This window comes from Cervus canadensis, chromosome 17 (genome assembly GCF_019320065.1).
Source record: "Cervus canadensis isolate Bull #8, Minnesota chromosome 17, ASM1932006v1, whole genome shotgun sequence".
Lineage (NCBI taxonomy): Eukaryota > Metazoa > Chordata > Mammalia > Artiodactyla > Cervidae > Cervus > Cervus canadensis.
Window position 1 is genome coordinate 10,674,204 of NC_057402.1, and position 13,418 is coordinate 10,687,621.

General features: G+C 46.4%; 1 protein-coding gene across 2 annotated transcripts; it reads left to right on the plus strand.

The window, feature by feature from the left end:
- The first annotated feature begins 392 nt into the window (after nt 1-392).
- Nucleotides 393-13,075, plus strand: SERPINA11 (serpin family A member 11). Of its 2 annotated transcripts, none has more exons than XM_043490124.1 (5): nt 393-513; nt 4,032-4,781; nt 6,652-6,925; nt 9,870-10,017; nt 12,730-13,075. In XM_043490124.1, exons 2-5 carry the CDS (start codon nt 4,109-4,111, stop codon nt 12,931-12,933), a joined length of 1,299 nt encoding a protein of 432 aa, XP_043346059.1. In that variant the 5' UTR covers nt 393-513; nt 4,032-4,108; the 3' UTR covers nt 12,934-13,075. The 2 variants fall into 2 exon arrangements, with proteins under 2 accessions (XP_043346059.1, XP_043346060.1); XM_043490125.1 differs by having other exon boundaries at nt 397-513; nt 4,136-4,781.
- Nucleotides 13,076-13,418: the final 343 nt, after the last annotated feature.

Genomic DNA, 13,418 nt, shown 5'->3' on the forward strand with positions numbered 1-13,418 from the left:
GCTTGGATATTCCACAGGGAATAAACTCCATCTGCTTACCCTGGAGGAGGGGGTCATCTACCGCCTGCCTCAGTTCCATTTAGTAGAGGGTGTCCATGAAGGATTTGGTCAAGGTGTGCAGCATGATGGTTTGACTTACACATATTGTGGAATGATCACCACAGTAAGGTTAGTTAACATCTCCTATTCAGAGTGATTCATGAAGAACATGGCCCAGAACACACAAAACACTGGTGATGGGTCAGCAGCTGCCACATCACGACCCCCTGACGTCACATCGGTATGCGAATGTCTTCACTCACCAAGCCGGGTCCAGGATCTCAACTCACTCTGCAGGACAGGCCAGCAGGACGGAAACTGTAAAAAAAAGGTCACTTCCTGTCTTCATGCCAGTTCTAGGAATTGACCTGACAAATATTAACTAGGCTGCCGTGATCGTCAAACACTATTTTCCTGTGGGTAGGAGGCGAGGCGGTGCTGAAGACCCAGGTCCCCCAGCCCAGGGACCTTGCTGTGAGTACCACGCTTGTGTCTGAAATAAAGGTGGGGGTGACAGCACTCTCTCTTTCCCTCCCTCCCTCCCTCCCCTGCAACCCCCCCCCCCCCCCCCCCCGCCAGCCCCTCCTTCTCACTTTGGCAGAATAAACAGCAGAACTGAGTTCCCTAAAGGAAAAATGCAATGATGTACTGCATCTAAGTCTTGAAGCAGGAACTTCAGGTTTTAAACAACCTTTTATAAATAACTTGGCCTTTAAATTTCTTTTGAGAAACTCCCAGTATTTCTCACAGTTAGACAAGAAAACAGAGCAATACAACCCAAAGCAAAATGATCACATGGTTGTAGCAACTTTATGGGACATTTTATCATATGAAATAGGGATGCTTCAGGGCCCTGGTCTGGAATTTGACCCATGCTCCTGCCACTTGTGTTTGTCTCAGCCCCGAGACTCAGTTTCCCCGTGGGTACAACAGGGATAATATTACCGAGGGCTTAGGTTCTCATAAGGATTCCCTGAAAGGATATGAAGCAGTTTTCCTCCACTGGGGCACTGCTGACATGTGGGGTGGACCGGGCTTCCTGGCTTGCGTCTATTCTAGCATTTCCAGAGCTTTCTCTCCCCCTCTGCACTGCAGCTGCACCTCCTTCTCCAGGCTTTGAGATGATCCATCCCCGCCTTCGCACACATCCCTCCCACAGCATCTGAGAACAGGCTGGGAGCTAGTGATCCAATACAGCTAACATCTCCATCTCCACCACAAAAGAAATGATAAGTAGGGATGTTATACCTAATTCATGGGCTTCTTAATTTTCTTCTGAGATCTTTTGGGGAAAGGAATAAAGGAATAACTTTGGTGTGACTATATCCAGCCTCAGTAGAAAGGGGTGAAAATTAGCATTGCATGCTTCCTATATGCCAGGTGCTCTTTACATTATATTACGTCTCATGATCCTTAAGCAACTCCACCCCCAGGAGGTAGGCATTGTCATTTGCATTTTGCAAATATCAACCAGCAGTTTGGAAAGCTTCCTTAACACAGTGTCACCCGATGATTTAACTACAGAGCCTTGATTCAAACCCAGGCCCTCTGACTTACAGTTCAATCCTTTGTGAAATAGATACTCTGCAGGTCTGGGTGTCCTCGGGGTGCAATAAGTAGAAAGTGGTGGTGAGTTCACTGGGATAAAAAGAATAAACTGGAAAAGTTAAAAAAAAAAAAAAAAAGAATAAACTGGAAAGTTTTATTACAGCTGCATTTCTAATTTTCTCTTTTCTCCAGGGGCAGTCCAATATTTAAGCTGTTCCGTTTCTCAATATGAACGAGAATCATTACTAAGTGGGCCTGTTTAGTTCAGTTCAGTTCAGTCACTCAGTCGTGTCCGACTCTTTGCGACCCCATGGACCACAGCACGCCAGGCCTCCCTGTCCATCACCAACTCCCGGGGATTACTCAAACTCATGTCCGTTGAGTCGGTAATGCCATGTACTGAGCTGCAATGGAGGAGTTAGGACGTGGCCTTGGGGATCTGCCTGCAGTACTTTGACCAGCAAACGTGTTTCGACATAATCGATAATGAAGCTACATTCCTCCCTCCCAACAACTGGCCTTGGGGGTTTAAAGGGATTCCTAGGGCACCAGGTGCTATAAACCATCTGCAAAAATATGTAAACGTTCCAGAGATCATTGGTTTGGGTGAAAGGCATTAAAGGTGCTGATTAAGAACTTACTGACCAGAGAGACATCTTTTGTTACTGGAACGTTATTGACCGAGTCATTTCAATATTCACTTACATAGCAAAACACCAGCCACAGGATTTGGTTTTTGCAAAATCCCCTAGTCAGTAAAGTGTTAAGACATAAAATGCATCAGGAGAGACAAACGAGGATGGGGTGGTGAGCTGTGGATGGCCGCTGAGGCATGGAACAACAGAAGGGTCAGTCTTAGAAGGAGCAAGGGGCCGAGACTCCTTACGGAGGACAGCAAGTGGGTGTGGGGGGCCGAGTGCAAGCTCTGTGTCGATGTGGGGACCCATGTGTGATAACCTTCACCCCGAGCTGGCGCTGCACTCCTCACCCCGAAGCACTTTGACCCTCTACGGGTGGCATGAAGGCTCTTCTGGCCACTTCATATTAATGGAGTGATATTAATGGTATCATGATACTATGGATGATATTGATGGAGTCATATTAACAAGCTCCTTAAAGCACAGGAGCTATTGTATATGTTTCCTAGGCAGTATTAACAACCTTCCACAAACTGGGTGGCTTACACAACAGAAACGGATTCTCACAGTTCTAAGGATGGGAAATCCAAGATCGAGCTGTCGGCAAGGCTGGGTCCTGAGGCTCCAAGATGGGAGTCGGCTCCAAGCCTCTCTCTCTGCTCCTGTAATCTTAGGTGCTCCTTGGCTTGTAGAATCATCACCCTGATTGGTCTCTGCCTTCATCCTTACATCACCTTCTCCCTGTGTGTCCCTGTGTCCAATTCCCCTCTTTATAAAGGACATCAGTCATATAGATTAGGGCCCATGCAACCTCATATTAGAGCTTCAGAGACATAAGAGATGTGGGTTCCATCCCTGGGTCAGAAAGATTCCCCTGGAGGAGGACATGGCAATCCACTCTAGTATTCTTGCCTGGGGAATCCCATGGACAGAGGAGCCTGGCGGGCTACAGCCTGTAGGGTTGCAAAGAGTCGGACATGACTGAAGCTGCTTAGCCCGAATGCACACAACCTCATGTTAACTAATTACAACTCAATGACTCTACTTCCCAACAAGACCACGTTCTGATATGCTGAGGATTAGGACTTCAATATTTGAATTTGTGGGTGGGAGATTCAATTCAGCAGATATTTTTCCTAAACCTTTCCATCAGTTAAGATACAGGTTTCAGCCCCTGCAAGTGACAAGAGCTACTGGAGATAACAGAGATAGAGTAAATCTCTCTCCTCTCCCTCCACCCCCAGGCTCCATTCATCCCATGGCTTTGCCACCCCTCATGGGCTGCCCTCACCCATAAGGTCTCTGAGGTCAATCGGTCACATCCACACTCCAGCTCACAGAGACCAGAAGAGCAGAGGGCATGTCTCCTTCTGGGAGAGCCTGGCCAGGAGGCCCATGCAGCGTCTTACCCCCTCCGGTAGGCAAGACGCTAGTTAAAGGCCACACCCAAGCGCGGGGGAGGCCAGCATCACTCCTGTCATAGTGCCCTGACTTTTGTCCCATACTATTGAGGGTCTCTCCAGTCTTTGAAAGTTAACAAATTGTTGAAAGAATGACTAGATAGTAGAAAGAAAAAGGAAGGAATGGAAGGAAGGAAGAAGGAAGGGAGGCAGGGAGGAGGAAGGCAAGGGGAAAAGACCATGGAAGATGTTGGAGTTTATTTTGGGGGTAGGGGGGTTAATCGTTCAGAAAAAGCAACAAAATCTTATAGATGAATCGATATATAAAGCTGAGAAGGGGCTCCTGCTGTGACCTGGGGGAAAGTGTCTGGAGTCAGCTTGCTCACCCCCTCCTCACCCTCTGCAGGGCCCCACTTGGCATCTCTGTGGGATCCAGCCTGGATGTGGTGTACTGTGTAAACACGAGGCTGTTTATGAAGAAGGATGATGTGTTCCCCATCTTGTTTTCAGAGGATGGGGCCAGCATGGCTGTGGCTGCTGGGAGCTGGGATCCTGGTCTCTGTCCACTGTCAGCCCTTTCCTGCCCATGGAGAAAAGAGCCCGAGGGTGCCTGAAGCCCCCCATGGTCAGCTCTCAGAGACCCTCCCCGCCTACCAGAAAATCACACCCACCCTTACCAGCTTCGCTTTGCGTCTGTACAAGCAGCTGGCAGCAGAAACCCCAGGAAACATCTTCTTCTCCCCAGTGAGCCTCTCCAGCACCCTGGCCCTGCTCTCTCTGGGAGCACAAGCTGATACCCGGACTCAGATCCTGGAGGGCCTTGGCTTCAATCTCACCGAGACCCCAGAAGCCGACATCCACCGGGGCTTCCAGAGCCTCATCCACACGCTTGACCTACCCAGCCCCAAACTGGAATTGAAACTCGGCAACTCTCTGTTCCTGGACATGCAGCTGAAGCCGCAGCAGCACACTTTGGACAACATCAGGGAGCTGTATGGAGTTTTTGCCTTTTCTGCCAACTTCACAAACTCTGATGCAACTAGGAAGCAGATTAATGACTACGTGAGAAGGCAAACGTACGGGCAGGTTGTGGACTGCCTGGAGGAATTCACCCAAGACACGCTTATGGTTCTCTTGAATTATATGTTCTTTAAAGGTGAGGGCTGGCTCAAGCTCCTCCATCTCCAACCCTGCCCCTAAAAGCCACCTATCTAAAAGTCTATAGCTGTATCTTCTGGAAGTTACCTCTACTGTATTTAAATACTGGTCTTATTTGTTTTTATTGTTGTTTAGTCACTAAGTCATGTCTGATTCTTGCCACACTATGGGCTGTAGCCCTCCAGGCTCCTCTGTCCTTGGGATATCCTAGGCAAGAATACTGGAGTAGGTTGCCATTTCTGTCTCCAGTGGATCTTCCCAACCCAGGGATTGAACCTGCGTCTCCTGCATTGGCAGGTGAACTCTTAATCACTGAGTTACCAAAGAAGCCTTGATCTTATATCACTACTTCTTAATTTATCAATATTTGATTTCTTTTGCCAGGTTTTTTCCGTTCTACTTTTACTCTGATTTTTTAATACAATTTACAGCTAATCTTGCTTTTCTCTTAGTAATTCACTATTAGGGAAATATTTTATGTCTTATATCATTGCCTATTTCAAACCTACAGAAATTTGTAGAGAACAATATAAAAACCACCATGTACCAAGAATTAACACATACTAACATTTTGCCATTCACTTCAGTTTTTTTTTAAAGCATTATTGCAGATACATTCAATTCCTTCTTAATCCTTCCCTGGTCCCATTTTCTTCCTTCCATTCCTCCCTAAAGGCAACCAGTACCCTAGGGTTGGTGTGTATTCCTCACATCCTTGGGTTCACACCATTAGGGTCTGAGTCTAAATCATGATTGGTTCTCCTGAGTCTGACACAGGTTTAAGGATGTGTTCAGGTTAAGGACATTTGCTGAATGAATGATTTTCAAGGTAAACTTTGGCTTTATGTTTAAGGCCTCTAGGAATGTCATTCATTCATTCAAAAGCATACATTCAGTACTAACTATATTACATGGACTTTGATTACCTTTTGGGGAAATCTGCTGGAGACAAAGTTTCAATCCCTGGGTTGGGAAGATTCCCTGGAGAAGGAAATGGTAAGCCACTCCAATATTCTTGCCTGGGAAATCCCATCCACAGAGGAGCCTAATGGGTTACAGTCCATAGGGTTACAAAAAGTTGGACACGACTTGGCGACTACACAATAACAATATGAATAAGGCAGAGTTTTCTCATTCTTGTGTAGCCCACAGTCCCATGTGAGTTGTAAGTAAAAACACAACTACAACTCAGTGGGAAAGTGATAGTATTCTGGGTAGATATGGTTGTCCTGGAGTTCTTGGAAGATACAACTTTCCAGATTCAAAGAGTGAGGGAAGCCTTCCTGGAAGAGAAGGCATCTAAGCTGAGACACACAGGGTGAGTTAGACTTACTCAGGCAAAGAGGCTATGGGAAAAATGAATGGAAGAGGGTTCAGCTTGAAATATACTGTGTGCAAAGATCCAAGGAAAAGAGTTACTATTGCATTTTCAAGAAAGAAGCAAATTTAATTAGACTGGTGCACGTTTAGTCTGGCTACAATCTGGGAAATGATATGGAGGAGAATAAGGGTAGAACAAAGACAAGTCAGGAGGTTCCTGAAATGGCTCAAAGTCAGATGGTGGCCTCAAATAAAATGGTGACTTTGGAGACAGAATCAGCAATACTTGGTTGTGGATTGGGGGTGGGCATGAGGAACAGGATGAGCCAGCCCCCTCCCCCATCACCAAGACCAGTGTTTTCAGGAGGTCAAGTCAGGAGATGATTGTGGGTAGAGATGGTAAGTAGAAAGAAAGAAAGTATTGCACACGTGGCCAGGACTGTGAGAGATTCTGCATCTCTAACCAGCCTGGCTGGCTGAGTGTATGTCTGCCCAGGCTAGCCCTCTTAGAATGTCTTCTCATGGTTTTGTGGGTTTTGTGTCCTAAGCCAAGTGGAAGCATCCTTTCGATCGTTACCAGACCCGGAAGCAAGAGAGCTTCTTTGTGGATGGGAGGACTTCTCTCCGCGTCCCCATGATGCACCAGAAGGAAATGCACAGGTTCCTCTATGACCAGGAGGTGGCCTGCACTGTCCTGCGGCTGGAATACAGCGGAAATGCTCAGGCCCTGCTGATCCTCCCTGACCCGGGGAAGATAGCACAGGTGGAGGCCGCTCTGCAGCCAGAGACCCTGAAGAAATGGGATAAATTGCTCCTCCCCAGGTAAGTGCCAGAGCGGAAGGACTCTGGCTGACTTTGTATGACAAATCAGCAGGTCTTGATCAACTCCAGTTGCAAGATCCTAAACCCTAGCTTGGCTCTCTGCACTGCCAGTTAACCAACTATGTGATCTTGGGCAATTCTTGCTATGTGGGTCTCAGTTCTTAGTCGCTCAGTCATGTCAGACTCTTTGTGACCCCGTGGACTGTAGCCCACCAGGCTCCTCTGTCCATGGAATTCTCCGGGCAAGAATACTAGAGTGGGTTGCCATGCCCTTCTCCAGGATGCAGGTCTCAAGTTTTCTCAAACGTAAAATGGGGCCATTATAACCACCACACTGGGTTGCTTGGAGGATTAATCAAGTTAATACGTATAGAATATGAGAGTGGTACTTGGTGCAGGAGAAGGGCTCACCAGGTATTAATCATGTTTACCCCTTCCTGGACATCTTTCTGCTTTTCTTCTTGTCTTTTTCTCCGGATAATAATTTACTATGAGAAGACAACTAAGTGTACGTAACAAATCAGATCAACGACAACTATCCAATATTAAGAATAATTATGATTCACAGAACAGTGGGTATTTTTTCAGAGTGCCTCTTTTTTAGTTAAAACATTCCTTAAAGAAGCTAAATACCAAGAAGAACATTGTAAAAATAAAAATGCTGATTGCCAGTTTGGGGGAACTCTACCTAACCCCTTCTATCTCACTTGCTTTTTGGCTTGTGGTTTTTCTCATAGTGGTTTTAGCCTTTTCTGGTTTCCCTAGACTGCATACTCCAGCTAACCCATTCTTGAGATGTTTCTTCCTTTATGGGGTACTCTGGATAAAATCTGGCCTCAAGTTCTAATTACCTCTTGCTGCATAACAATCCACCCCCAATAGACTAACTTGAAAAACAGCCATCTAGTATCTCTCTTGATTCTGCAGGTGGACTGGGTTCAGCTGGGCGGTTCTCACTTGGGTCTCTCGTGGATGGAGTCAGATAGTGGCCCGAAGTGGAGCACTGAAGTCTCTTCCACTTGGATGTCTAGAGCCTGGGCTGGCTGGCTGGCTGAGCTAAGAGCTTAGCAGGCATCTCTCTCTCTCTCCAGGCAGCATCTCCATGAGGCTAACCTGGGCTTCTGCACAGCAGCTCGGCACAGTTGGTATTGTTATATGACAGCTCAAGAATCCAAGAGGGAGCATTCTGAAAGGCAGGAAGTGAAGGCTCCCGCTCTTTTAAGGCCTGGGCTCAGAAGTTAGCCAATGTCATTTCTGCCATATTCTATTGGTCAGAACATTCACTGGCTTCAAAGGGGTGAGGTATAGACTAAACCTCTTAAATCCACCATCACTACTTGATAGGTATCAGTCACCCTCATCCCCACGGGAGCCTTCTCTCAGCACCCCAATGACACAGGTACCAAGGATAGAGAAATGGTGTTTTGTGTTTGGGTAGAGATTCAAGTACCAAATAAAAGAGATACAGGTCAAGGACAGAGGCCAGAATTTAAAGTATTATTCCTGTTGTTTGTGAATCTACACAGCTCTGGTCAGTTTGATTCCAGCGCCATATTCTCAAGCTCTCTTGGGATGAACCTGCCCTTTCCCCCATAAGAGAAGGAAGTACCATAGAATCTTCTAGACCAGTAGATTTTTTTTTCCTAAGAAGGGTCTGTTTTGACCTTCCACTTTGACCTTCAAAAATCAAAACCAACCTCGGTTATTTATCTAAACCTCAGTGGTTCCCCGATACCATTTGTTGTGCCAGAGAGTTACAATATCATGATAGCGTTTGAATGGGCTTCCAGACATGGAAAATTCAAACTTCCAGGTTTCCCTTTATCCAGCTATGAGGAAGGCTAGTCTGCCCACGGGAACTGTGTTGTCTGATAACTCCATTTTTTACTTACATTGATTGAACACCTACTCTTATGTTGGGCTCTCTAAAAGCCACACTCAGCTAGGCTGTACTCAAACCCTGCTCCGTGGCGGGACCTGCCCTCCAAATGCTGCCTGTAAAAATTGTGTCTGGTTGGCTCAAAAATTGGCCAAGGTAATTTCTGCCATACTCTATTGCTTTCTGTCCTCCACATTGTTTCTTTTTTATCACTGTTCAACCCCTGACTTCCCACTACCTCCCACTTCAGTTAGACATCTGTAACGTCATGTTGGCCTAGGAGTTAAACCAGTAAAAAATAATCTGAATTGGCATCTCTAATTTGAATTTATTCGAGGCACAAGTTTCCAAGCTGGCTTTAACTAAACCAAGTTTGCAGGTGTCATGACAACTGTCAAACAGTAATTTCAGAGATGAATAATCCCAGGAAGAAAGGGACAGAATTCTCTGGGTCAAAGGAAACTTGTGAATATAACACTAGGAATAAGACAATCTGATGGCGAAGGCATGGCAGTAACAGGAGAGAGAGTTACTCTGGATTCATGACGTCACTTTACATGCAAGGTCTCTCATCAGATCTTCAACAGCCCCTGAAGTTCAGATGGATGAGAGATGGTGTAGCTTTATTAGGGGTTTGCCAATAGATGGGTTTAGGATATAGTTCAGAAACTGAGCCAACAGAACTTGCTAATGAATCAGATATGGAGGTGGGGCAATGTTAAAGCATTTACTTTCCACGGTTACTATGTGACTTCAATCAGCAAAGCCCTGGAAACCTAACCCAATGTTCAGCACCTAGAAAGTCCTCCAGAAATGTGATGAAGATGAAGACCTCTAGCTGTGCCAGGAGTCTTCTTAGATCCAGACAAGATACTCTGTGTGGTCTGAAGAAAAGGGAGTTCTGGATGGTGGGATGTTCTGGCATAGTAGGTGGTATCATGAGAAGCCTGGTTCCCCCACCCTGGGGAGCACATCTCCCTCCCAAAGCTCAGGCTGCCCACACACAGGGCAAGAGCAGCATGTATAATGAGATAGTGGCTCTTCTCCATCTGATTCTCTCCCCAGCCTGCTGGATTTGCACCTGCCGAAGTTTTCCATTTCTGGAACATATAACCTGGAAGAGATACTTCCCCATATTGGTCTCACCAGCTTATTCAACTCAGAAGCTGACTACTCAGGAATTACCGGGCAGCTCAACAGAACGATCTCCAGGGTAAGGTGGTGTGTATGGATGTGCGTGTTGGCTGGGAGAGGGAAGGTATTTTCTCTTTGACATAAGGTTCACTTGAAAGTCAGGTGCTCCTTTTTTTCGTTTCTGGTTCCTCAATATCACAGTCTTGAAGGCTTCTTTTCACTGGCAGCTCCCTTTTTACTCCCTTTTCTTCTAGACTTCTGTTTTTCAAAGAAAGAACAGAGTCTTGAATAGAGTAGACGCCCATCCATGGAGCCAGAATTTCCCCAGGGGTGGGACCAGCCTTCTTTTTATCCTTTAAACTTCCTCCAAAGGCAGGCAGTGAGATTCTGTCTGCCTTTGTTAGAACTGTAGAGAGTAGTGGGCGTGAACAGGAAGTGTATCCATCAGCTTTGCTGTAGTAACAAACAATCCCCAAATTTCAGTGTCTTCTTATAACAGAGGTTTATTACCTGTCCATGTGACGTATCAGAGGTGTATCACTACATCTTGCTACAAATCTACTTGCCATGTCTTCTTCATTCTAGAATGCAGGTTAAAAGAATGTAGGCTTCTATGTGGGACATGCCATTCTCATTGCAGTGGGGGAAAAAACAGAGAAAATATGCAATGTCTCTTAACACTTCTCCTCACTCATGGCCTCTGTCAAGGCCACTCATCTGTCATTGACTAAGACGACCCCACAGTTAAGACAGCCATCAGTGGGGTGGGCTCATGTTCTGTTGCAGGAGGCACTGCAGGCCACAGGCATGGGCCGGGGCTGATGGCAGCCTACAGGAAGGGAGAGTTTGAGAAGAAGAATGCAATTTTCCATAAGAGGGAAGACCAAAAGGACCCTTCTGTTCTTCCATTACCTTCCTAAGGTAGAGTCATTATCAGTTTAGTCTTGGCTAGGAATCTCATAAAGAAAGTATACTGTCTTCAATTTCGGAAAGAGCAGCTGAGATTTGGAACATGAAACTAGGGAATAGGGACAGGGTTTTGAGTGTGTGTGTGTGTGTGTGTGTGTGTGTACATCTGCCCACCATGGAGAGAACAAACAAGAGGAAAAAGGAATAATTTAACCTTTTAAAGGATTTATTTTATGGTAACCTTCGTTGTTAGATTTATCTCTTTACAGATCTTTTTAGAAATGAAAGAGACTGTTAAAGCCAATATTTTCAATTTAATTAAATTTAAAGCCTCAGAAACCTTCCTAAGGAGTTGTGTGAAAATGAGTCTTTAAAGGGCTTCCCAGGTGGCACTAGTGGTAAAGAACCTGCTTGCCAATGCAGGAGACATAAGAGATGCGAGTTCAGTTCCTGGGTCGGGAAGATCCCCTGGAGGAGAAAATGACAACAAACTCCAATATTGTTTCCTGAACAATCCCATGGACAGAGGAGCCTGGTGGGCTACAGCCCATAGGGTTGCAAAGAGTCTGACGTGACTTAGCATGCAGGTACAAGGTTTTAAAAGAGCAGAATTTTTTTTAATTAATTAGTTTATTTTAATTGGAGGCTAGTTATTTTACAATATTGTGGTGGTTTTCACCATACATCGACATGACTCAGCCATGGGTGCACATATGTCCCCCCATCCTGAAACCCCTACCCGCCTCCCTCCCCTTCTCATCCCTCTGGGTTATCCCAGAGCACCAACTCTGAGCACCCTGCTTCATGCATCGAACTTGCACTGGTCATCTGTGTTACATATGGTAATATACATGCTTCAAAGCTATTCTTTCAAATCATCCCACCCTCACCTTCTCCCACATAGTCCAAAAGGTTTCTTTACATCTTTACTATCTTTCTAAATTCCATATATATGTGTTAATATATTGTATTGGTGCTTCTCTTTCTGACTTACTTTATATAATGGGATCCAGTTTCATCCACCTCATTAGAACTGACACAAATGTGTTCTTTTTTATAGCTGAGTAATATTCCATGGTGTATATGTACCACAACTCCCTTATCCATTCATCTGCCGATGGACATCTAGGTTGCTTCCATGTCCTAGCTATTGTCAACAGTGAAGAGTAGAATTCTTTCCATGGAGGCCGGTAGAGGGCTCGGCACATCAGACAACCTGGTTTTGCTGAGCTCATTTTGGAAACCATTGACTTAGGCGGAGCAAGCCATTTTATGAGAAAACTGAGACTTAGAACAAGCACAGCTCATAGCAGAAAATGACTCCCCAGCCTGTGCCTCGGGTACACCCGAGTACTTGGGAAATGCTCCTAAAAGTCGCTGTTGGGTTTTTACAGACTGGTGCATGCTTGAGCAGGCTTCCCAGGTGGCGCAGTGGTAAAGAATCCACCTGCCAATGCAGAAGATGCAGGATACATGGGTTCCATCCCTGGATCAGGAAGATCCCCTGGAGAAGGAAATGGCAACCCACTCCAATACCCTTGCCTGGAGAATCCCATGGACAGAAGATCCTGGCAGGCTACAGTTCTTGGGGTCGGACATGACTGAGCAAATATGCATGCTCGTGAAGCCCTCAACCCCGTTCAGGCCTATCTGTTTCTCCTTCAAAGAGCAAACAACATGGCCAGGGTGACAACCGAGGAGACGATGGAGGTAGAGAAACCTGTGAAAGAAGGAAATGAAATAAAGGCTGGAGCTACTTCCTGGGAGGGCAAGGCCTGAGTGGGGTAACCCCGCCTCCATCTCCCTCTGCCGCAGAAGGTGGCCTCGGACCCCATGAAGCACCCTGACCTCATGCTGTCTCTGCCCCCTGCTCTCCTTCTAGGTGTCACACAAGGCGACAGTGGACGTGAGTGAGCGGGGAACCGAGGCAGGCGTGGCCTCCGGCCTTCTCTCCCAGCCTCGGTCTCTGAAAGCGACGTCGGCCCCACACGCCCGTTTCAACCGGCCTTTCCTCCTGCTCCTTTGGGAGGTGACCACCGAGAGCCCACTCTTCCTGGGAAAAGTTGTCAACCCAGCTGCTGGGTGACCATTGTGGGAGGCCAGGGGGTGTCTCGTCCCCTTTTTTTAAAAACAGGAGGGCCAGCACCAGCCTGCATCTCAGGGCCGCTGTGAGGACCAGTGAATCAGTGTGCAAAGATGCTAATAAAGTTGACCCTGGGTTTTGTGAACAGTGAGGAGTGATGCTTACAGGAGGGGGTTGAGCACCCACAGCAGGGGTCAGTCATTCACTCTACTGTCTCCTCCAATCTGGAGTCAGCTGTGGCTAGAAAGTTGACGATGAGAACAGAATGGCCTCCCTGGAGTTGTCCACTGCTGCTGCCACCACTGCTGACCCTTCCTGAGTGTCCTTTGGGCAGAAGTCCTAAGAAAAGGCACAAAAGACATTAGGAGGAGTAAGTGAATTTCTCACCGCTTGGTGACCCATCTTGGCTATATAGCAAAGTGATGTCAACCTGAAATATCATTGCCTGGATGTGAGAAGTTAGTTCACCTTGAGAGGAGGTTGAAGCA